Raw genomic sequence first — 26,150 nt, 5'->3', positions numbered from 1 at the left:
TAAGATGTGAAGTGAGCAGTGCAGTAGAGATACCTCCCAGTCCTAAATACTTACTGTAAGGTTGGCAACAATCACTTTAGGGTCATCTGTTAGGCAAAGGAAAAAAAAAAAGACAAAAATATGAAAGAAGTACAAATTGCAGAAGAAATATAATGTAATAATGTAGTTTTACAGAAGCGTTCTTAAAAGTTGGCTGATCTTTACTAAAAGTACACTGTATATATCAGATAAGATCCCTTAAAAACTAAAGCTTAACTGTATACCCTTTACTTAGTGATATTTTAGTTTCTTAGGTAATGTTGCTCACTGTTTTATGGTTTGGGCCTTAGCTTAATATTTATTCTATTTTCTGAAAACATACAATTTCAAGTCTCTTGACTGCTTTCCTTTAAAATAAAAAATCATCCCCAAACACAAAGAATTGAAAAATTTTGAAAGCACATTTGAATGCAACAATGAACTTCCTTAGAAACAGTAAGATAAATATGTAGCATTTTTGTCTCTTTTAACATTTTACATATTTCATAGGCTACTATAGAGTAAGCAAAAAGCCACAGTAAAATATTCTAGATACATCTTTGGACTATTAAAGGGACATACAAGATGTAGAAAGCCCAAAACCAGCAACAGTCAACACTAACTCTGTCTTCTTCCAGAGTTGGGGAGGTGGGGGGGGAGGGGGGGAACCATTTTTCAGTCCTGAAAGAAAAAACAGACTAAGAGAAAATCTTAGGAATTGAAAATCTCTCACTTAACTATTACTGTTTGGTTGCTTAAGACGTGATCTTGCTGAGCTTGAAATGAGCTCTACTGAATCTCAAAACACAAGCTATACAGGCTTATCCATTGCAAAGGTGTGTCTGCAGGCCTTAAGGCAGTGTTATCAACAGGTAAGTGGAGAAGGAATAAACAAGCTGGTAATTTGCCATTTAATGGGGCAAACCCCAGTTCTAAAACTAAGGAATCTGCTTCCTTGTTCTATGTTCAAACTGCTGATTTATAAGCAATCACAAATATTCAAACAAGGAAGCTGTGGACAGAGGCCAAAGGAGGAAAATGGTATTGCGGGAACGTGAGTACTATGACTCAGAGGTCAGTCAGACTAGCTGATCTTTTTGGAAGATACTGCCATTCATCCTCCAAAGAAAACTGATTTTTCTCAGCAATTTAGAATTCAAGGGTTGAAAGATCTTTAAAAATATCTTCTCAGAACTGAAATACAAGTTTTCAGTGGAATGTGAAGCACAGGAATTCAATCTTTATACTAGTCTAATAAGTTGTATCAATATACACACTATTTTCAACAGATCTTTACACATTCATCCCATATTCCTAGAGCATAAATACCCAGATAAATTAGTTTATAGTAAAATAAATACATACATAAATCGGTATCTAAGAAAATTTTATCACACTCTTGTGATTTCTGCTACTATTCTGAAAATCTTTAATCTTCAAAGATCAATTTTTTGTGAAATCTGCCTTCAACCAAAGTATATCTGAAGCATTATGAGGGCTGTTCCAGCTATCTGATCTTCCCCTCTGCCAGAAGTTATCAGGCTTGTAGCATATATTGCAAAAACATAGGTACTTATGATTAGTTTATGAGTTTCGCAGTTTGCATGGTAGCTTAAACTGCTGGCAAAGACAGGTTTGCCCTGCTACACTGAACCAGAGCAGCCACGGTGCTGGCACAAGCCCTGTCCTGGTACTGCTGCCCTGGAGGTGGTAGTCCTCAGCAGAGCAGTAGGGGGGCAGCTGGGTCTGTAATGCTTTAAATCACAGAGTTAGCTTCACCAGAGGACTCCTGCCTTAGCCCCAAGTGCTCTCATTGGAGATCAGCTAATCTCAAAGACCAAGTCAGGGTGGGTTTCTAACAGCATGGTACAAAAATAGCAGCAAGTTTTACTGTCACCACTGGCCCTGTATGCATGCTCTACAGCTCCCTCATCTCCTTCAACATCACCAGCCTGTTGCTATTTAGCAACCCACGCTGCTTCTCATCTGTGCCAAAAGTATGAAGAAGATATTGAATTCAAAATTAACAATATTTTTTTTTTTTCCATTAGTTCAGCAGAGGTACCAGACACTTTTTTTATATGCAATCTCTGGGGTGCTGAACTCCCTCAAGTCTCATTTTCATTGACAGAGGGGAGAAGTGTGTGAATAAACTCATGAAAAGTATGCTGCCATGCGTAACTAGCTTCAAGAGTTCCCACTTCTCCTTGCCATAAAAGGGTGGGTTTCAACCCAGAACATTTCAGCTATCCACCTGACACAGCTCTGCCACTGTGGGTCTGTGAACTACAGACTGGGAAGGGGATGAGCAGCTGATCTTTACTGGGCTTCCCTCTGAATGTCCCACCAATACACACTGCGAACTTACACCCTTCGTACATCAGTCCAAGGAAGGGATGGAGTCTAGTTCTCAGGACATAACAGGTACAATTAAATTAACTTACATTTCAGGTTATTGCTAGACCTAGGGCGAATTCGCCCTAAAGATCCAGGCAGCAAAATGATATCTTCCACATTAGTCAGATAGTTGCTCAAAAATTCAGTTCTTTCACAAGTAGTGTCTTCCATCCCTGCAGAAGGAAAATGAAAAATTAATCCAGCTTGAAAATAAACATGTTTTCCAAAACAGCACAGAAAAGAGACCCCAAACAGCTCATGTATTCTTTTCTTTTGGATGACTAATCTTATTCTTGTTCTTTCCAGTCATCTAATTCCAACATCAGACACTGGTAGGAGCCAAACTAGGGGTGATGTTAGCACTTGCCCAACACAAGAGAAGTGCCAGTCTCGACATTGTAGAAACAGTCACCACATATACCATGCATGCACTGACACATCTCCAAACTAAGCTTATGGAAAAATCGAAGTCTGTTTCTAGTTTAGTGTACTACTTTGGGATTATTTTATTTAAACAAAGGATTTTAAGAGAAATTGCACACAAAAGGTATTGTCTGTTGGTGGTCTCTTCTAAGGCAGCTGCAGATAAACAATTCTCTCCTACAGCCATTTGTGGCGTATTGCCAGTCACAGGCAGTTCTCGGCACAAAACTGTCTCCCCTGGAAATCCTTCCTGCCCCTTACCTTTCTCTCCCCACAGCCAGAAAGGAGGCATATTCCATGTTATTACTACTGTAGCAGTTCTTGTGAGACTTTCATAAACAAAGATCTAAACAGAACAGGATCTTTGGCAGCATGGCTAAAAAGTTATGCAAAAATAGGTTTATCTCAAACATGGTTACATTTTTCTTTAGTAAAACTTTCTTTTTGTCTTTGCTAGTATTTACTATTTCTTTTATTGTAAAGTTTCTTCTGATGTCTGAAAGAATGAGACCTACCAAATAGTATCTCTGCTTTTGGGTGACTCTCCATCTGACCCTGAAATATCTTTTTACCATTTTCCTCCTTCCTCCATTATTTTGATGACATTTTCCATCCAAGTTGGACAAAGTCCCTTACAGATATTCCACTCTTTCTCCTAGCAGGATAACTTGACCCACCAATTGCCACGGAAATGTCTCGCTCTAAAGTCATACTCCTCTCCTCAGGAAAAGGAGAACAGTGCTACTAAATTGTTTCCTTTCATGAAAACTGCCAAAAAGATTACTCTAGGCACATTACAGCCTTCCAACACATGCAAGAAGAGATGCGCTTGGATGTGATATCAAAAATGCCAAGCTTTGAAAAACAGTGGACATGTAAATACTCAGATCACTGTTATGAAAGAGAATTAACAGGCGAGCTGAGTGGCCAGTCTACACTGACTGGCTGGTTTTGGAGATTGAAACTACCAGAAAAAATCACCACAAAAATATCTTAAATGGAACTTTCATTTAAGCCATCTATTATATGTACAGCTACATTGCTCAAGCATTGATATGCTGATAAAGAATATTGTTTATTTTACCATGATCACCAACAAAGATGACATTGACACATCGATGTAGTTTCAACTGTTTCAGTCCATCCATTAGTTGTCCTACTGTCTTGTCAATCTCTCTCAGGGGATTCACCATCATCTGTATAAATATGCAGAAAGGAAAGAAGTTAATTCTGTCATTGCAATGTTCCCTTTGTTCTACAAATGGAGGTCCTTTGGCAAAACTCTGATAGGATAACCATCCAGGTCAAGAGGCAAAGCCTTGGCTGAGGGCTGAGCTGTTACACCTACAATTATCATAGCATCCCCCTTCCTATATCCACACTGTGATTTCATAATGAGAAAGCCCTGTCGAGATACTAACACAAGAGAGCGAAAGATCTTTATTGCTAATCCTAGGCCTCCCATGGACATGTGTACATTTGGTAAAACAAAGTATAGCTATTAGAAAACCACACGTGACTGGAGTTCAGTTTGTTTCTTATAAATAAATAGCAGTACTTTAAAAGGCTATTTTATGTGAATTGTTTAGGTAAAACATGAATGTGAAATGAAGCTTTTGACTTGGGATTCATATGCCAAGTCACTTAATGAAATTCACTTCATAGGACATCTGATATTAGGATGACAAGATGCAAGTCACTTGAGTAGCACATGGGGTTCAGAGGGAGCATTCTTCAGCTTCAAAGCCAAGAGTTTCCAACATCTCAGATAACAGTTACGGCAAAATTGTCAGCAGGCCCTAGAAGACATGGATACAGTACTGCGATTTCTTCATTTAAGTTTCCTTTTCATGAAGAAACACAACAGAAAACATCAAGACATGTTCACAGGATTGTGTTTTCAGCTGTAAGAAAATGAAACATTTTTTACCAGATGACACAGAGAAGGGAAACATTTTAAAGTAAGATTTTAGGCAGAGGACTCAGGGTTTTTTGTTTGTTTGTTTGTTTTTTGGTTTTTTTTTGTTTTGAGAAGAAAACATTTCTTGTCTCTATATGCCAATTTCCTCCTCGCTTGTCTGTTTGATTTGGCTGGTCCAAGCATTCACAACAAAACATCCTCCCAGTGACAAACAGAATGCTAACAAATTCTGGATGAGAAAAAACCCTAGATTTTGGCAGAATTTTCTAAGAAGAAAAAATAAACACCACATTACTGTGATCCAGAAAGAGACAGTTCAGAAATTCTCCCTCTGCCTGAGTCATTAAGGAATGGATGTTAAACAAGTCTGATAGGTTATAAGATGAGACAGAAAATGTCATCTCCCATGTGGCACTATAAATACATGGAGACGTGGCTCATGAGAGATGGAATCACGGTGGGGAACAGGAGGAACAGTTTCTGCAACATATGGAAGTGGTTCAGGCAAAGGGTGAAATTTTGAAATATTATATTTTAATTCAGGAAAGCTTAAGTAGCCAGTTTAGTTAAAACTTTGAAACATTTTGAGTTTAGAAAAAACAGAAAATTGTCTGTTTCAGCATTCTTCCACTCTCAAATACAAAGAATTTCTTCAACAAATGGGAATTCCATTTTTATGAAACTCTATTTGTATAACATCAATCATATAAGGAAATACAACTTTTACTTAGAATCTAACACTTTTTCAAGGAAGCTGGAAATCCAGATGGATTTCCCATTGATGTTTACTTTTGTCAGCAGGCTTGAGGCTTCTTTTAAATAAAATTAAATTAAATTTTAAAAAAAGCAACAATACTTCCAGAGGTTTCAAGGATTCATGAGTAATGGTAATTTTGTTTAGCTATCCTCTTCACCAATTTCATCTGTAAACCTGCAGACATTTCTGAAACTGTAAGAAAGTCAACATAAATGAAAAATCCTGTTTTTAAAAGAAATAAAAAACTCACACAGAAAAACACAAAAAACCTCCTTCAACTTTGCAGTTTTCACAACTTGACTGTGTTCAAAGCAGCTCTTAGAAAGGCCCTCACCAATATTTCTTCATCTCATTGCATTCTGTCTCTCTTCAATTTTTAAATTCTGCTATCTTTTGTTATTCTATACAACGCTCAAGTTTTTCCCCAAATGGTCTTTGCACAGTTTCACAGTTGACTTATCAAGAAGAGTTCTTTAGGAATAAGTTTGGATGACCTTTTCATCCACAGAAAGAAAGGGGGGGGGGGGAGGGGAAGAGAGTCACATATGCTCACATCAGTAGAAATGTTATAAGCTATATACTATACTTCATGCCAGAAGGGTATAACTTGGAATAAGTAATATCATCCATAGCAGTTATCAGTTCTCCTCTCAGGTTAGTCTGTATTAAAAGTTCTCTGGAAAATTCCTTTTTTCTTCTACCTGATAATTTTTTGCATGTCTTTACACTTAAAGAATTGGTCTCGAAATAACTGTTTTAAGTTGAATCATACAACAAGTCAAAAAACATCCCCACAAAAAAGCTATTGAGAAGAGTGTTTATAGCCTCTTGTAGGATACAGGGGAATATTCAAGACTTTTGTTTAAAACCTAAAGGAGAAATATTTAGGTTGCTTATTTGCAGACTTTTTAAATTATTTAGTCAAATTTCTGAAAGGAAAATAATACTGAAGTGGTCTATAAACCCTCCCAGTGTGTTAGTTAGTGCCAGGTGGAAAAAGACAGCACACTAAGGAATACCCTTTTCCTCCTCTTACATCTTTTCCTAGTAAAGCAATTTCTATTTGATCTTTGTCTTGTGAAAACAGACTGCACCACTTCTATTGCAAATTCAGAGATCACATCATCAAGAATCCTCTACCCTCCAAAGTCACAAACTGGCTTTAAAATATAAATTTTTTTTACAACAACTTGTTAAAGTTCTTTCCCTTTTAGATTTTTATGAGTCACATTTTCACGACTTCTCCACAACCATGACGACTAGACACAGAATCTCAAATAATCACCAAGCTCTCAAGAGTTAAGGGAGTTAAGGAAACTACAACATATTGCAGAATTTGTAATAGCTCACAAGGGTTAGCCACACAGGTAGCATCTTCCCAGGGACTTATGTGACATTGCCTCCAGCTGATGGCTAGATTTAAAAATACAGAGATTATAAAGATGACTTTCCCTAACACAAACAGACTCTGAAACAAGAAAAACATAGCTCCCGGAAGACTTGGTCTGGTTTGGCTGCTTTCCTTTGGGTCCTTCAGTACATTTATAGAAGATATGTCTGCAAAATCCCAACCTGAAGCACGGAGTGAACTCCCAAGTTGAAAAAAATAAAGCTAGAGTAGTGCCTAAAAAGTGGCACTGCCGTCATAAAATTTTGGAACATACGTAAACTTACTTTCTTCCGACGAGCTTCCGTAGCATATTGATCCACTCTATGTACTTTTCTTCTTCTTTTCTTTGGAGCTGCAACTGGTCTTTCCTGTCTCCTCTTAGGAGGAAGCTTTCTCTTAGGTCTCTTGGGCGGAGTAAGAGGGGAGCCATAACTACTCTCCTGTACTGGCGGGGAGAGATGTCTGGACTCAGAAAAAAAGCCTGTCTCGACTCACATCAGATAGTAAAGCTACCTGTGCCAGCTAATTCTGAAGCACAAATACTGTGGCCTTTTCAAATATTTAGGCATTTAGATAATTTAGGATCTGTCTCTCTTTAAGGAGGAATCCACCAAATTGTACTGAAAGCAAAACAGCAGTTACGAGAGCGGACAGCATAAAAGCAAATGAAATTGGTGTTTCAGAAGATAGGTGGGGCTTCTGGTTTTGAAAATATATAGTTAAGTGGGGTTTTTTATTGACCAAATATTAATCCATTAATATTATCAAAATTTAAGTAAATGTAATTTTGATTTATGTAAAACTCATTGCATACAATTTAATGAGTGTCCGGAGTAGAGTGCTGGTGGAAACGCAACACCTCGCTTGGATGATGGTTCAGGTATGAGTACTAGAGCTTGTCCAGTCCACATGGCTTTCTGCAAGGTTTCCTACACCCACTTTTTGGCTGAATCAGTGACACTAGGTACCCTCATCAGTATCATGAGCAGGTGCCACCATTGTGTGCCAGGCCACACACCCCACTGAAATCACCAGAACCCCACTAGCCACTCTTTGGGGACTGCAGGTCTGCAGGACAGAGCTACAAAGATGAGATTCAGTTAGCATGGAGCTTGAATCCTTCAAATCAGCTAGGCAGGGCATATTTATTAGTGACAGTGCATCAGAAAGCTGCACTACTACCTGCCTTATTACCAGCTTTATGGGCAATTTGAGAATTTAATTTCCTAGCACTTTCAGTATGGTGTGTTATTGGGTAATATTATTGTTCATAAATGCACAAATACTACCTGAGATAGGCTTAGAGAAGGGAAAAACATTTTTAAGACATAACTGGAAAAACTACTATCCCATTAATCAACTTGCTCTTAATTTTAAACTGTACCACTCTCACTGCCTTGAACACAAGTTGCAGGCTCTTGGCACTGCTCGGGATTGCGTGTGAAGTACCGATAGGCAACGCCTGCTGGGAGATAGTAACTACGATATGCTGCGTATAATGGAGCACACTGAGTGGGCTTGAGAGAGTTGGAGATTTATGATGATATTTAACTTCTATGTAGTTAGGCAGCTTCTCACAGTTGTTCAGTTACAGAGCTATGTAAACAGGGAAGGGAAGGAAGGGGATGTTACCATCTGCCATGCTGTTTCATTGCTTCCAAGGCAAGCAGCTGGAAAGGAGATTCTAGTCCAGTCTCATTCGTCTCTCTCCAGAAAGGCACTTAATAAAGCAGCACCAGAGTTTTCTGTTTTTAAAACGCTTCAAGCTTTGTGCAGTCCTGATGAGAGGAGCAGCAGGGAAAGGAAGGATTCTCATTTTATTGTCTCTGAATCCGCTCAGACAGAGCTCCACAATGCCAGAAAACACGCGAGTGCGGAAGACCCAGGTCTGAACACTGAAAACAGCCGTCTCAAGACAGCATGTTAGAGGAGCAGCAGGAATGGCTTAGCAGTGCCAGATTTCAATGTGTTTTAGAGCTCTTATGGTAGCATATTTCTAGAATTTATTTAAAAAAAAAAAAGATAGCTTGGAGGAAAAAAAAAAAGCTAAGTTCTTATTAACCAGCCAAATCTTAGTCTTGCTTGAGAAGAGTCAGAACAGAGTTATGGAGGAGGGAAATTAATCCCTCCCTGCTTACAGAAGGGAACTGTAACATCACAAGGGTAACTAGCCAGCCAAAGCTCTGCTTCTTGACCCAGACGGACCAACCTACCAGAGTTCAACTGCAAAAGCACAGAGGGAAAGAAAAAAAAATATGCAGAAGTAAATCAAGAGCAAGCACATATTTGATAACTCCCATAACTACTCCTGGAAATGTAGTGGAACCCACTGAAATACTTGCTAAGAAGTTTATTCATGTCCCACAAAAAAAGCCCGAATCCAAAGCCAAAAAAAGCCCGAATCCAAAGCCAAAAAAACCCCTCAAACCTAGACAACCAACTCATTTACACTGAAATTCATAATGTTAAAGGACATCCAAAGTTACACTAGTGGACACTGGCCGTAATCTGTATTCCATTTATATCGATAACACTGGCAATTCACCAATAAAGTTTAAGGGCATCTAAGTCCCTTTATTTCTAGTTTTTAAGACACTCTGCACATAGGCTGTTGTGCATGTCCTGTGAAGCTCTGAGTGCCATCCGCTGAAGTCTAGAAGCTGAAAATGATCAGTCATGGACGCCATTAGACCTTAAAGGGAATACATTTAAAATACATTTAGAACACTATTTGGCATAAGAAGTTCTAGTAAAGACCCACTTTACTCTAATGGACATTTGTAGGATTTGGAGGTTTTCAAGGTATATTCCTCAAGCTACAAAATGCAGCAAGAAAAACTCAGCTTAAAATCTTCACTCTTCAGAAGAATAAATAAGAAGCCCGTCTTAAATGTAACACAGAATTGTTAAGAGCTTGTTTTCAAACATTATTGTTTGGATGATTTGCCTCTGCATGACACAAAATGAAGTGGTCAGAACTACTCCAACTAACTGCTGCCTAACTGCTGCCAGCTGTATACAAGAAAAGAATGATTTCACAGGGAGGTCATGCTCTCCGTATCAAGGAAGCAGCTCAAAGGGATCCCTTTGAGGACTTTCTTCTCAGCTGATTTTTTTTTCATAGTTCCTAAAAATTAGATTGAAAACAGTGTCAAGAGAAACAATATAAAACACTTCCTAGCTTTTCTATCCTGAAACCAGGCCACTAGCAAATCTCAGCATCTGTATACTTACACAGCTGTATTCATTTATTTAAATTTTCATTCACAAAGTTATGGCCACTGTTTGAACTGCAAACCCATGCACGCTCATCTGCTAACTGGTCTGTTCTCAATTTGCTAAAAATCAGTTTCATGCTTTTCTTGTGTTTAACACAAATGGTATAAATCAATGTATTTTTTAAAGTTTCATAAGCTGTTAATTCACACTTTTTAAGAGCCTAAGCTTTGCCTTGCAATTAGAGGTCAACCTTCAGATAACCATCCAGAAGAACCCACAAACTTTAAGAGCCTTTGGGGGCTTTTTGCTTTTACAATGACTTTTCCTATGATGATACAATTACACTTCAATTTTTAGACATTTATCATTAACCTGGAACTAGATTACCACACTGTTGCTAAACCGGTTTGTTAAAGACTACAGTTTAAAGAACAAATTCAATGTCATCATCTTCATATTCTCCTTTAAGTCCATGGAAAGAGCCTCACAACTCTGTTCAGAAGGAAGTGGTTGTCTACAGATAAATGAAATTACAGTTGTCACTCATAAGCCACACATACTATTTGTAACACTTCAATAAGAGGAACTATAAAGCATCATTGAGTAACATATCCGTAAATCAGAGAGCTCTCATTACTGATACCTTGCTTGACCAAGTCAGACATCTCTCCTGTTTTGAGCCAGATGACAACATGAAGACATATCAATGCCTGTCAATTTAGCAAGAATGTTGGCAGATTTTAACCACCGCTTATCCAAAAAAAAGAAGAAATGACTACTTCCTAACCAGTATGGTGTTTCAGTGCTGGTTTGGAATAATTCCTCACACCCGCTGCTCTGGGACCATGGCTCAAACTGCTCCAACAGGGATGCTACCCACAGCAAGTTCATAACTGCTGCAAACTTATTTAAACAGCCCAAATAACTCACACATATTAAAAAAAGATTAATGCTGCTTCTCTTTGCTCTTTTCTCCAGTAGAGAACAGCTATCAGATATATACCAAACAAGTAAGAAACTACTGCTGGTTACCTGGCTGCTTGGGGAGATTTGTATTACCTTCCAAAGGGTAGGTATCTGAAACACTCCCCAGTTTTCAGCAGATTTGCAAACATTTGTTTACCCTTTAAAAAGCAGGTATAAAAACTCCTAAAGTCTTGTGATGGCAATCTGCAGGCATAGATTTGCACTGAAACTGGGGGACCTTTGCCAGATGTCAGAGATCATCAGAGATGCTAGATCCCAGCCACCTGAAGTAGCAGGATATTTGGGTGCAGAATTTACTTTCCCTCCCCACAAATTCCAGACAAGTGCACAGTCTTTAAGTTTTTGTCACCTCGTCAGTGTTGACAGGGAAGCGGTACTCATCAGTCCCAGCCAGCTACTGAAAGCCCAAACAAGGGGTTAAACTACTGTAGTGTTTTGCACATAATTTTTCATTAAAATACCTTACGGTGCTTCAAAACTTTTTCCAAACTCAACAGTCTGGTCCTGAGGGAACAGTACTGGCAAAGCTTTCTGAACCCCTGTAGGGCCTGTATGAAACTGGAAATAGCAGCTTTTTACAGTTCACGACAGACTGAAAATGTTACTTTGGCTACTGCAGGCTGTCAGCTTTAAAGAAAGCTTTTTCTTCTCTGCATTTTTCCTCAATATTTTCTGTATTATATTTTTATTACTTTTAAGAAGGATAAATTGTTAGAGGAAAGTTAAATTACGCTGTTGCACCCAAATATACTCCTGTCTTTGCCAAATCTATTTTTCCATTTGTATTATCATATCACGCAGAGAAATAGCCTCCTGAAAGGCACGGGCAGTTCCTTCTCTCAGAAGTGAATCTCGCATGATAAATCCTTTAGACAGTAACTTTGTTTTCTCTGGAATAGGGGAAGCATACTGCAGAAACAGGTGAAAAGAAGTTGCTAAAAACGTTACTCCTGAGAGCGGCAATTATTCCAAAAATTTGAGACACATGCTTTTTCTACAGAAGAAAATCTGTACTAACCTCTGAGTTGAAAGGACCATATCTGTGGCCAGCAGCATCTGGTTGCTCAGAGTAGAAAGCATAAACATAAGGCCTGAAAGAAAGAAAGGTCTTGTTCAGGATAGCTTTCCTTCAACAACAAACCCCAGACCCGTTAGGTCAAGTCAAATCAAGTCAACCTGCCAATGAGAGTTGGTCTTATGGTAAAAGAACTGTTTCTCAGTTATATGTTTCTATAGTATGATTAAGCAATTCTCTTCTACAGTTTTATTAAATCCAAGAACACATGCAGGAAGCACATGGAGTACCATCTGAGGGCACATGCTCTTTCTAAGTCTTGTAGGAGAGATCGCAACAGCAGCTCACCTGAGTTTTGCAGCCAGCAGGATGTGGGAACTTGTGTACTAAAAAATACTTGTAATTAAAATCTTAACATTTTCCCCAGTCCTCAGGGTCCAATTCTGCAACTGCCATTGCCTCTAAGGTTGTTAAACCATATTAGACTCGGTAGGATAAGAACAATCCAAGTTAATCCATGTAACTAAATGCTTCTTGATAAGAAAGAAATTCATACCATACATTTATTGAGAAGAATCAAAATGCTGATGGTTAAAAGCTGAGATAAAAAACCTCAGACAACAACAACAAAAAAACAAATCACAAACCCCCAACAAATCCTTAAATCAATGGTAGTGTGTAACAGACAAAAATAATTTTTAGAATTAAATTTTCCCTTGCTCTTCCAGCTGCTTTCAGGGACAAGACAAGCTAGCAGTTATCCAACAGCAGATGACAATAAGTGAATTACCTTTCATTGTCTGGAAGTGTTAGCCACTGCAGTATTGTTAATATTCTGCGCTCATGGGGGATGACACTGGACCACAAAATACAAAAATATATCTTGTTATCATAGAATACAAAAAGCATCAACAAAGCCTTGCTATGAACTGATTCTAACATGATTAAAGTCAGTCATAATAATATCATTTGCTTTTAGCATGCCATATCTTCTTTTCTTGCTTGATACAGATTATTTTGCAAATAGAATCACTTCAGATCTCCTGGATGTCCACATACTCCAAAAGAAAGATGATTAAAAGTTTGTAACTGGAGTCAGAACTCAAGGCAGTAAATCTAACTGTTCTAAATAGGAGTAAAGAAAGATCCATTCTGATAGCTTTAACCCAGAAGAACTTTTTTAATGCACAATGGTTCTGCCACTGGATAGCTGATGTGAGTGAAAACCATTAAATTGCTCACATCAGTATGGGTTTAAATGACCATCCTGCTCTAGTAGTCTTGAAGACACTGGAAAAGTTCCCATTGACTCAGTAGTAACCAATCTAAGGGCTAGGCTGGTGTAAGTCAAAACAGAGCCATCTGAAACACCAGGCCATCAGCACAGTGACTTACACAGCTTTGACAGCTTCTCACTCTGCAGAACAGACTCATCCTATTCCACTGTTTGTATCCTGAGACTTCTCACTTGGCTGCTGAGGCCAAGTTCATGCTATGAGAATGACTAACCTTATAGACAGCTGTTAAACTTCCAAATATCTCTTCTTAGGAAAGCTCTGCAGGTCAGTGGCCATGCAGTTATTTTAATACAATAGTATAGTCAGTCCAGATTCCATTAGATCAATAGCAGAATCCCAGGGCAGGAATCAAATACAACCATCTTGGATTAACCATGCTGAATTTAATTCAGCATTCTTTGGAAATGTCTGACAGAAAAATAGAGATGCCAACAGCCATTTTGAAATAAGTTCGATTTTAGTGCCTTGTAGAAAAACAGTGGTCCTCAGTCTCCAACCACACAGAGAACTTTCAATTGTAAAACAACTATAAAAATGAGAATTTATGTTAAAATTTGCAAACAAGGCAATATCATGAAGAGGAATAATAATTTGCAGTCTTGCCCCGCTTTGAAATTTTTATTAACTGTGCAATATGAAAAAAAAAATTGTTATTTCAATTAAGTAATTTGTGACTAAGGTGTTTTTAACACTTCTGTTTTCGTAGAAGAGTTTGTCTGAATTCTCCCAAAAACATTATCTGTCCCAAATTAAGTAATACAGTTTTAAGGCTTATATATTTCATTTATACATAAAGTGGCTGTCTCACTGCCTTACTATGGCCATTCATATGACATATCCTTGGTTACTTTACATGACATTTTATATCACCAAGCATGCATTGACCAGGGTGTTTATGGTGACTCTGTAGCTGTAGGGCTTAGGAATCACATTAATTTCTTTGTTTTGTAGAGACCAGACTGGAGGTCTGTCAGATAACTGTCTTGCAAGCCTAAATGTATCATCAACTTTATACGTGGTACATTTTGTTATTCCCTCCATATGTTACTCTAAATATTATATAGCAAAAAGCATTATTCCTAATGGAATCACAAAAAAATAGACAAAATCCATTAGTACTTCATTCTTGACAGTTTGCCCATTTTCTTTGCTCCTACAATCCTGCTGCTGAAACGAAATAGAGAGATTGATCCACATGATTTCCTCAGAATTCAGAAATGATCAAAATTCATTCATTTTCTGTTAGGAAGATACATCTTCGTTGGGACAAGGGAAATAATTTGGAACCATTAAACAAAAGAATAAATATCAAAGATCCTCAAGGCTATCTTTTAGGAAAGGGAAATTGAATCTCTTATTCAAAGGTCGGACTGGATTGTAAAATGAGTTAGTTAGGCTTTTGAGTCAATTAGGTTGTTGATGTCAAATGACATAAGAGGACAATAAACGAGTCTTCCACAAACACTGAGAGGACTAGGAAGCATTGCTAACAATACTAAAGAGGCAAAACAACATACCATGAAATGAAAGAAAGTAATTTTTTTTACATAGTCACACATCTTTTCTTCAGACAACTGCTAAAAAAAAAAAATCAGTGTATGGACTTAAAGCAGCAAACTGCAGCATTAGCTTTAGTTATCAGAAACATTGTACAAATGAAACAAGGGAGGGTTACCAGTACAGTCTCCAAGCTACCAAATGCTTAGAGAAAGGAAAACGACACTTGCATCAAATTAATCCTGAATTATTAGTTACAAATCTCCAGAAAACAGAGGGCACTTACACAGACCAGAAGAACGTGCCAGCTTTCACCCCTTGCTTGGCTGCAGTAATCCAAATCTAATGAGGAAAATACAAGAGGATTAGAATGTGTTCAGATCTTTAATGACCCTCTGAAATCAAAAGAAAACGTTTTCAAGACACATTCTTGTAACCTGAGCCTAGAAGTGAAAATTGCAGTCTTTAGCCTCCATCCCTAATTTGAACACATGGAGTGATAAACCTATGCAAATTCTGTAGCAGTGGATCAGCCGCTGTGCTGTAGACTTTCACCCCTAAATCTCTGTGTTGCTTTTAATGCAAAGCATTAAGATTCATGGCCAGGAATTTCTCCAGTATTCCATTTAATTTTCAAAAACCAGCCATTATTCACCCGAGCTTCTTAGTGTTCAAATTTTGGAGGATGCTCAGTTAGGAAAGAACATGGCTTAACACTAATCAGTGTCTGCATAGATGTCCCTCTTTCCCCATATTCTACTGTCAGTAGCCATCAACAGAAAATGCATTAGGAAGGAGTATCCAAAAAAGGGTGCAGATGAGCGAGCGGGGGTATAAAGAAAGGAGGAAGGGACACGTTCCTCCATAGATGTTGAGGAAGTTTTTGAGCTCACCCGAAATGATTGATGGAAATGACAGAAACAATCTCCATGGATTTTTTCAAACCCTTTTTTCAATCCTTCAAATCCCATATATTTTTCTGGCTATAAATCAGTTTGTAGCAGCAAGTTCCACAATGTAGTCACACACTGCATGAGTGTATTTTTCTTTTTGTTTGGTTTAAACCTGCCAGTTTCACTACAAGTCATGCCTCTCCCAGGCTAACATGAGTCTACACTGTCAGTCAATGTAGGATAGAAAAAAAAGTTAGCTGATGCACTTTCAACCTCGTCCATCCAAAACAATTGAAATTAAGAAGGGAATAAGGTTTATTGTTCCATTTCCTCTCTGTTGGTTAGAGTCACAGTCTTAAAGTTAATTAATCCTAGATGTTCCATTACTGAGCATGTAAATGCAATGCATTATATACACTCTATGGCTGGTTACATCTGTTCAGGTCACTTATCATAAAGTTTGCTGTGTTAGGTGTTGCAAGGTCAGTACCATTTGTGAGCTTATGTAATTTATTTGCCATATGTAAATACACTGGTTTTAACTGTTAATATGTTAGAATTTTATAGTCAGCTGTTTAGCTATGTCAGATGTGCACCCCTAGTTTGCATATGGGACAAGCCTTACTGTATTGCAAGCTATATAAAGGCCATATTTCTGAATTGATTTGCTTAAGCAGAGACGAGAGGAATAAATATTAAAAAAAAAAGAAATCAAAGATTAACCACTCTGTCTTCATACCATGCCACAGGAATTAGAGAATATCTAACTTTTCCAATGCAGAAAGACCTGTTAAATTATGGACCCACAGATTCAACCGTAGGATGCTGGCAAATGTCCAAGAAATAACATACATGCTTTTCTAGATGTACATGAAACATACCCTGTAAGTTGAATTACTGTCATTTTTATATCCTCTGTGTTGAATGACTACAATTCTTCTCCTTTATTTACGGATAAATATAGACAGGCCAAGCAATAGCTTAGGTGGCAATGCCACATGGAACATGGAAGCCCCAAGTTGTCCCTTCTTCTAGCTGCTAGACACGTTTGCACACAGATACTACATACTACACAGAGTTATTCAAGATAGGTGTTGAATTGTCTTTGAAAACCTGCACAGAAAATGGGACACCTCCCTACTTTTAATCTTCCATGAATAAATAAGAGCCCATAACTTTGCAAAGGCTGCCGCGTATTTGTTGCAGTATGAAAGGGCCAGCAGCAGCACATCTCAGGTCAGGGCTGATGGGAGGGACAGCTCTAAAGTCTGGCCCTTGGGCCAAGTTACACAAACACGCTCCCTCTCGCCAACCAGGGAAGGAGATGGTGTCAGGAGCAGAGGAAGCACGTACACCCACTGCAGCAAAGAGTTGGTAATGCACGAATGGGAAATCCCTTCCGCATGCAGGCAAAGGTGGGAAGGTGGAAATCACAGCATTTTCCAGGTAAAGAAACATGTACAAGATTGGTGCAAACATGCAGAATTAATACCAGACTGGTGCCAAATGTTATACTCTTGTACCATTTGCAATTTGTCTTGCCAACAAGGTAAAACATGGAGTAGCCAATTCCACACTCCTTACTCTTTAACAGGACACAAATGATCTCACAACCTTGACAACTAAGCATTGCCTTCTTGCCCAGACAGAAGATTTTGGTACAAGAAGCCTGTTAAATAATTAGACAGACTCAAAGAACCCTGTTGCTTGTTCATGGCTCAAGCTAGACAAAAAGATGTACTTACAAAAAGGCAATTAAAGACATGCCTCCTTCTGCTTCACCCACTTATCAACAAAGTGATTGCAAAATGTGTTCAGGACAAAAAGGCAGAAAACAGCTTTCTGAAGAACCTGGGCTCCTCAGATGTAACCATCCTGCCAATGTTCAGGCTGGCTAGGCAAGAAAATGAAAATAAGTTCCTTCTGTAATCATTAAATAGTCAAAACCAACAAAATTCCAATAAACAGGAGGGTAAAATGGTTTTATCCCAAAGATTGATATAGGATGTGCAAATTAAATAAAATCATATATCCAGTTAAGATTTGTGGTGATGATTCCTAGTGTCTACAGATATACCTTCAAGACTGTAAAGACAACTTCATGACATGCTGTCACTTATCGAGGAATATCATGGCCCATTTAAAGGATTATCTCAGAATCTCAACCCGGGCCCTTTCTGAGGCTTGTATTCCCTTTAAAAGGTTAATAGTGAAAATAAAGCTTCATACAAGGTGCCCTAAACAACCTTCAATACTTTTATAATTAAGATATTTCTGAAGAGGGAGGCATCTCCGGAGCCAAACTCAGATCCAAGCTGGGTTACCTTCTGAAGGAGCCTCTCTGTCTCCATTAACCACAATCAGGCAGTTTTATACCTGTCATCTTCTGACCTTGGGGAGGCCAATGGATTATTTCTAAAGATCATGAAAGATCACTAAAAAAACAATGTATTGTCTGTAGTGTAAGCTTAAGCTCACTACATCAAATCAAGACATGGAAAACTACTGCTTAACAGAAGCCAAAGGCAGCTGGGGGCTAATTTAGTGCTTCAAGTTACTGGGGATGAAAGCAGAGTCTCAGTGTCACGAAAAATTATCAGTAAACTTAGTTTTCCCCTTAGGAAGAAGAGCCCTGACGCTCACCATTTCTGGGAGATGCTGTAGCAATACGAGGAGTAGTTTTACAGCTGTTTCCTGTCAAACAGTTTTGTTTTGAAAACAGGGTGGTTTTAAAGCTTATATAAATCAGAAGACTGGATTTCAGAAAGTCTCACAACCAGCTAGAGCACCTCAAAACACTTCCAAGCTACCTTCTCTATCCTTCTCCTTTTCCTAATGCTCTTAAAATTAATTTATCATAATTCCTTGTGTAGAAATGTTCAGCTACTCATCTGCCAAATCCCACTGATGTCCATGGTAATCTGGCTGTTTCCCAGCAAGATGCTGAGTATTAGAACAAGTAATTAAAAAAAAACCACCACCAAAACCCCCACATTTTAATTAAGCTATATACAATAGGCCAGTTTCCAGGAGCACGAAAAGATTTCAGAAATTATCAACATTAAATGACATTCTCTTCTGGGCAGTTTTATAGCCATAATACAAGGCTGGGGGTCCCAGACACTTTTCCTGCCTTCCTGGGCGGAAAAATATTAATTCCCAATTCTGTGCAAACCAAGTACCACCCTGCAGTTATTTAAGTAGTCCAGTTTGAGACCCAAGACCTAAAAAGAACCAGATAAACATGTGATATGACAGACAAGATTTCTGTGATATGCAGACCAGATTTCCTTTCCTCCCCCCTTAATTCTACTGTCTTGTCTTTCAATACCCAGCTACTTTTGGCAGTCTATGTCAATGTGATATTTAGAGAAAATTATAAAAAGAGGTTAGAAAAGAACTTTACCTAATCAAAATATAGATGAATATAATTTTTTCTGTGATCAAAATCTGCAATTCTCTTATCAAGACCTTTCTTAAAGGTCTTTTCCAACCTAATGATTCTATGAAATGTGCGATTCTTCCAAGTGCAGAGAGAGTATCATTTATATCATATTTCTGCAAGAGATCTACCACCTCCTTACCCAACCACTGTGGCCACTCTATCAGGTTTGCCAAACTTACAGGTTTCCCTCATATTAAGTGTGTGGGGATTGAATTATAGCCCTTCCTCTATGCATTTGTTTCCAATTCTCCAAAGACATTTCCAGTTTATTACATTATTTGTGTGTTTTTCCTTTTCAACACTTCTTCAAATCAGCTGGTTTACTTTAACATCCTTACTTGTGTATGCAACACTCCCCCCATCCTCTGAGGATTTCATCCAGTGTACGGTCATCCACTGTTGTGTAACTTTCTTGAACTCTTCTCAACTGATATTTTTCATGACCCTTGTTTACAATCCAGAGTGACTTTTATTCTCTGGAGCAGCATAGGTGTTTCTAGTGGATAGATGTGGGAATTACCAGTATTCCCCACTCAACACAGCAGGTGATGAAGTATTTACAGACTTACATTTTACTTCAAAAATATTGCAGTTTAAAAAGAGAGACATTTGGACAGTCCCCAAAAGTTAGTTTCCCACTACTCCTACCTAATTGTGATTAAGGTAAGATGCACAATCAAATTTACAATGCATAATTAAATTACAGCTGCTTAACGAGTTGTCATACAGCAACTGAACCCCAATATTGTCTATGAACTTGATACCTGACCACAGCAGGCACAATTTTTTAGCCGTGTGTCTCTGGCTATAGCTGAGATGGAGGAAGAGGCTACCCACTGCTGCCCTTTCACTGCTCCTAGTTTTGATCCTGTTTCTTTGCTTACATCTAGGGGCATAATAGCCAGGCATGTTCCTCACCCTCTCCTCTCCACACAACCCGTGCTAAAAGCTAACCTGGGTCATAGCTGGGTGAGGGAGTGACTACACTCGCTATTATGCTGACAGATTTTACAAGAGCACAAATACCTCATTCTGGTTCAGCTACAGCCAGACGCATCTGCCTGTCACACATCTGCCTGCAGCTCTAAATTGTCTTGTCTAGCATTTGTTGCTGACTAAAACCACACGCAGACAAATAACACACACACTTGTTAAGCCTAAAACCATCTGAATAACCTCCTTTAGTATCTTGGGATATTTCTGTCCTAAGAGATTTGGGGGATGACACTGATCACTTTAGCAAACAGCAATGACAGATTATGGTGTTCCCAAACCCTTTCCAATTTCTCCACCTCTATCATCCCACTGTTTTGTGGGGTTAACTGGTGAGGGAGCTGTTAAACGATACTTCCCTAAGCAATCAGAGCAATGAAATGTGCATGCACGTTGGCTTCTTGCACATAAAACTTATTAGTTTAAGTTAAACCCACTTCCGTTGGCAAAGCAAGCCACCACAGCATACACTAATAGGGGAAAGTGCAGCAGAAGCAAGGGGACCTTCTTAGCTGTAGTAAAGCAGAATACTTTGAAGGAGGCTATTTCCTTGCCCAGAATAAGGATTCAGAGCTAGAGAAACCATCAAGTCCAACACTAATCTAAGAGAGAAGGCCTAGTTCAGCCACTGCTGCTGTGCTCAAGGCAGAAATTAATTCACAAACTTCTACGGCCTCTGCAGCAGGTCAGGTAACAGCAATCGCTTGTGGACTTAACAAATAATAATTATGAAGTTGCACCATGCTATGCTGATGGAACATTAATACTAAGATTGCCACGAGAACATTACTAGGATGAAAACCTGAGAAACCCATAATGAAAAGGAAACATTATGCCACGGTGACGAAAATACAGTAATGCATGTTAAACTGCTGTTTTTTTCCCTAGCCACATCTAATTTATACTTATCAATGTAACCACCTTTCCATAATCAATGCCTTTATTATTCTGAAAAGCAAAAGCCAATTCAAAATGTTACATTAAATTGATAGACACAGGGCTAGCCGGGGAGGGGGACGGAGCAGGGGGAGATTAGGTACAAATTGTTCACAGCTGTATTTTTTTAATTATTATTATTGGCTATGTTCCACAGCACAGAGGGAGGGGAAGAGAAGGAGGAGGGAAAGAGGAGGAGGGAATCTGAAACTTACTGGTTGACCTCCCCACCATCTGTGATTGAATTTCTCTCGCCCTCGAAGACTGAAGCTGGCATCAAACACTGGGTCATACATCGAATTGCCAACGATTCCATGTGATTCAGGATAGAGTCCCTTTGTGCAGAAGTAGATTAATTAGTAAAACCCTAATGCACACAAATCCAGTTCTTCATAGCTATCTGCAAATACTACTAAATTATTTTAAAATAGGTATCTTTGTAACTACACACCAGAAAAGTTTGTAACTTTAAGACAAGCACATTTAAAACTGACTGTAGTAATGAAAGCAGTAGGAGATGACTGAATTGTGCTAAAAAGCACCAAAACTCCTGTTACTTGATACTTCAAAGTATTTTCACACTGGTTAAAAGTTAGTTTGAGGCCATCTAAAGTAAGCAAAAATTTATGAAAAGAAGATTGATTTGGACTTTCAGTTCCTCTTCATGAATTCCCTTTCTGGAAACAGTAATTCATTCTCTGGTTGCAAGAGTAACATTTAGCATTTCCATTTTATAATGTTTTATCTTCACCAGAGCCTCTGTGAGATAAGAGTTAGTTATTTCCAAGAAAAAAAATGAGGCAAGTCACCCAAAACCATGGCTTTATATCACAATTTGTCCAGCAGTAAATGCAATTTAAGACATTTCTGCTCTTCTGCCTTTCTTTTGGCCCTCTCCCACCCCCAGCTATTCATTTCTCCATCCCCTCCTGTCTCTTCCATTTAACATTTGTGCAGAGGCTACAGGAAAAAAGGAAGGGGAAAAAAATGCAGTTGCAGGTAGGAAGGCCTTTAGACCAGCTTTAGGAGCACTGTCACTGTCATGCAGCAGTGTTTGCATCCCAGGGTGGGGACAGTGTGGCCACCAGCCATGCAACCGGCATGCCAAAGCGATGGTTCGTTTTGCTGCAGAGCCAACACAGCATCCAGGCACGCTCAGCAGCTGTAAATGGTAATTCAGGTACTAAGTCAGCCCCGCTGACTTTAGCTACTCCAATAAAGGAGCAACTGCTGGTTGTATTCTGGGTAGGATTTCAGAGGTGTTTTTTTCCCCCCTAGAAAAACTGTGACCTGTAATTACACAGCAGTACAAATAACTGCAAAAGCAGGCGTAAGAAATCACAGGAAAGCTGTAACACAGTGTAAAATGGTGAGATAAAGTGTATCTCAGAACTTCAAAATACTGAAGAAAATACTTAACATAACTGAAGGCTGAAAAAGATGTACAGCAAAGCAGTTTTATTTTAAAAAAACATCTTGCTTCCCACATCCCACATTTCTACTGCAATGCAACATTTTATGATCAAAAAGTCCTTCCCAGGGACTTACAGTAGCAAGGGTGTACAAATTGGGGAAGGTTTTTGTAGGGTAGACAGGTCTCATGTAAGGAGAATGTGTTCCACAAGATCCTGAAAAATCAATAGGGAATGCAAATATTAGGAAGTGAAGCTCTCAGACATGGAAAACTAAAACAGAGGAAGTCATTTGCTGTGACTCAAAATGCTGCAGAAACTGGTTAAATTTTAACTAATTTAAATGAACATTCTGCAGCTTAACATTGGCAAGTCTGGTTGGACTTGATGATCTTACAGGTCTTTTCCAATCTTAGTGATTCTGTGAAATACACTCACACGCTTTTTGTATTTCACGATAAACAACTGAAATAATGCAGCCAGAGGACTACAGAACCAGCTACATTTCCACAGACTGTTGTCCTTTCTGAGCTAGCCTCCTTCCAGAGTCCAGAGTCATTGGAAGTATCTTGCTAAGTAAAACAACATGAGAAAACGCAGGCTAATTTTAAGTGACAAATATACTAAAGCTGCAGTCTCACAATGGGCTTTGGCCACAGCTCCCCAGATAGCTACACAAATACGAGGGCCAGCACACACACAGGGTAAAAAAACCCGAATAAACAAAACCACCTTTTATGGGTATGGGTACACACACAAACTACCATGCTATACTGAGAAGCTCAAATATGCGTTGTGTCCAGTACTCCACAAACCCAGATTGGGTGCCTGCTCCCCCAGAGGTGAGTGGAGGGCTGCTTATCGCTGGGGCATGTCCCCAGGCAGTTATCACACATTCACTGCAGCTCCTGCACCCACTTACCCGTATCTTTAACATTTCTGAATCAAGTGGACAATTTTGTGAGCACCTCCCAACTAGCCTATAAGAGTGCGTGATACATATCATGTACTGAAGATGCATTTCTTTGCTGACAAAACCATATGAAGGTCATCAATTCTGAGCAGCATTCCCCAAAGCAGCAGCTCTCTCCCCAGCCTCTGATTGCTGTGCACTGCTTTAGCCAGGGTGCTTTCAAGCCACCAGTTGATACCATCTGAACCAAAGGGGACTTCTGCCATTTCACTTTTGTGGAAAAAAAGACTTAATCTTTGTCAGCCCTTTCAGTCAGAGGAGCCCTGCATTTGGCACAGCCCTTCTACCCGCCAGCTCCACGCTGACTTCTGTTGCTCAGTGAACAATGAAAACAACTGGGCTGCAAGAGATTGTTTTTCCTTTATTGTAAGAAAGCAGATGTACTCACTCAGTTTTTCAATATTGGGCATGACCTTGTTCCCTTTCTTCATATATGATGCACGGAAACCATCAACAGAGAAGATGATCAAAGGAGGACGAACAAAGCTAAAAGCAAAAGCAGTGGGAGTGTAAGGCAGCATTTCAAAATTACTTTTTTTGCTTACTTAATGGATCAGCACAAACTGATAATCTTCACGCTTAGTAATATCTAGTGTTCACTCACAGTCAATGAAATAGCTGAGCTCCAACATTAAAAACATCTTCCCTGAGCAGCTAAAAGCATATAGCCCAAAAAGGCAAGTGCTTATAGAAGGAGGCGGAAAAAAAAATAGTATGCATGAGTACCCACCCTAGCATACAATCTGTAGTTAAAAACCACATGTCTCATGGCAGCTGGTCTTTTCACAAACAAAAGTCCATGTGGCATTTTGAGTGAGCTTTGTGAAGCAAAGCTCATTCTCGCATACTAATGATGACAGTATTTTTTGTTATTTTATTACATTTTTATTTACTACTGCTACTAGGAGTTGACCCTAAGCAGGCAGAGGTGTGTCCTGGACAGACACACCTGGCTTTTAATGTTAGTCACCTGCTGAAGGAGTAAGCAGCCATCACTGTCACCAGGAGAAGCAGGGACTCCTATCTCCTCCAAACTATCCTCCTACAGCACAGACCGAGCTGCAACCCAATGCAGCACCCAAGTGGACACTTACCTTCAAGGATAATAGTGAGCCAACTGTTTTCCAAAGTGCTTACTTTCTCGATGTTATTCATGTGCTCAAATACCTCACTAAGTCAAGCCTGTATCCCATTGCAATTTAGAAATACTTTCATTTAGGAAGATAACACTAAAAGTACAATATCAAATTTAAAAAAAAATGGCCTGAACTGAGTTCACGTATGGCTCAACCTGAATTTTATTGAAATCAGAAAATCCTAAACCTTTCCACTGACTTCAAGGGAGTTTGGTTACCTTCCCTATGTGGGTAAGTGAAGCAGGCAAACCCATCAGCAGGTGACAAAAGATCAAGAGTTCAAGCCCACATGTCATACACCACTACTCATCAAGAGTTCAAAGGTAAATGCGTTACATTATCAGCCTAATTGTACAAATGGTGAAGCACAGGAAAGCATCCAACCCACAGCCATTCAGCCTGCATGACAGGGCCAGTGCAGAAATGTGGTGTTCAGAGGTCCAGGGTAGAGCCAGGGACCATTGGCCTTGCTGCATTTGACTTTGCAGTTGCGTGCAAAACACTTACCCTGCTGGGCATTCAGGAGCCTTTATCTCTTCACAGTCATCATCCACCCAGTGGGTTTCTCCTACCAGAAAAGCCACATAGGAGTTTCAAAAAAAAAAAAAAAAAAATCTGTGGACACAGCTACAGGTTTCACAGAAAATGTCAAATAGCTGTAGTTAATGGACTGTCTTGTCATACTTCCCATGAATAATGAGCAGGTCTTTTCACAAAGCTGAACAAATGATCTGGTTATATTCTATTCAACAAGAATATCCAAACCAGCACACCTAGAAGTAGCTGTTAAAACTGGAGTTAAAAGTGTCTTTTTGACCGCAGGAGACAGTGGTAACGCTTTAGGCACAGTGCTCATCAATTTTCATTTTTTTATTTTCGATCTGTCAAAAACAGGTAGTGCTGCTTCTGACTGTGAATTCCCACCCTCCTCCCCACCAGCTCTGATGTCTCCATGAGCTGATTCAGCTGGCTAAAGACACAAAACAAAATTCATTCTGGGGAAGAAAAACAACCCTAAATAGTTTCCATCTGGTTTAGAGAGCTGATAGGCTCATGGATCAGGTGAGACTCAGACACAGCTAAAAAAAGCATTAATACTCTTTCAGAGCTAGATTAGTTAAAATTACTGCATGTAATCAACTGTTTTCTTAAGGTTTTCACTGCTGAATGCTGACTATAGAGTGGCTCATGACTTGCACTTTCACAGGTCAATTGAAAAACAAATTATTACTAATGAGGCTAACTTCCTGAACCTGGCACTAGAAAAGGAACTGCAGTTCAATTAAAAGAACAAAACAAAAAGCACCACAGAAAAGATCTGCAGGAAATGTGTCCTGCAGCAATTCCAACTGACCATGACAGGAGGTGGAGGGACAATTTCCAAGAAAAAAAAAAACAACAACAACACACTCTCCTCAGATAGGCAAAGGCATGAATAAA

At 39.0% G+C, this 26,150-nt stretch overlaps 1 protein-coding gene across 1 annotated transcript in view; it reads right to left on the bottom strand.

The window, feature by feature from the left end:
• ENPP2 (ectonucleotide pyrophosphatase/phosphodiesterase 2) overlaps positions 1-26,150 on the bottom strand; it is a 69,006-nt gene that overhangs the window by 17,757 nt on the left and 25,099 nt on the right. The window contains exons 5-14 of the mRNA XM_059836196.1: positions 25,218-25,278; positions 23,963-24,060; positions 22,738-22,817; positions 21,405-21,524; positions 15,209-15,264; positions 12,918-12,983; positions 12,131-12,203; positions 3,923-4,034; positions 2,463-2,588; positions 55-86 (exon numbers count right to left, since the gene is read on the bottom strand). Of these exons, the coding sequence (XP_059692179.1) occupies positions 55-86; positions 2,463-2,588; positions 3,923-4,034; positions 12,131-12,203; positions 12,918-12,983; positions 15,209-15,264; positions 21,405-21,524; positions 22,738-22,817; positions 23,963-24,060; positions 25,218-25,278 (824 nt within the window). The remainder of the gene's footprint in view (positions 1-54; positions 87-2,462; positions 2,589-3,922; positions 4,035-12,130; positions 12,204-12,917; positions 12,984-15,208; positions 15,265-21,404; positions 21,525-22,737; positions 22,818-23,962; positions 24,061-25,217; positions 25,279-26,150) is intronic.

The sequence above is a fragment of the Gavia stellata genome, chromosome 3 (genome assembly GCF_030936135.1).
Source record: "Gavia stellata isolate bGavSte3 chromosome 3, bGavSte3.hap2, whole genome shotgun sequence".
Taxonomy (NCBI): domain Eukaryota; kingdom Metazoa; phylum Chordata; class Aves; order Gaviiformes; family Gaviidae; genus Gavia; species Gavia stellata.
Note: the sequence above shows the minus strand (reverse complement) of the source record. Positions and strands in the feature narration are given on the sequence as shown.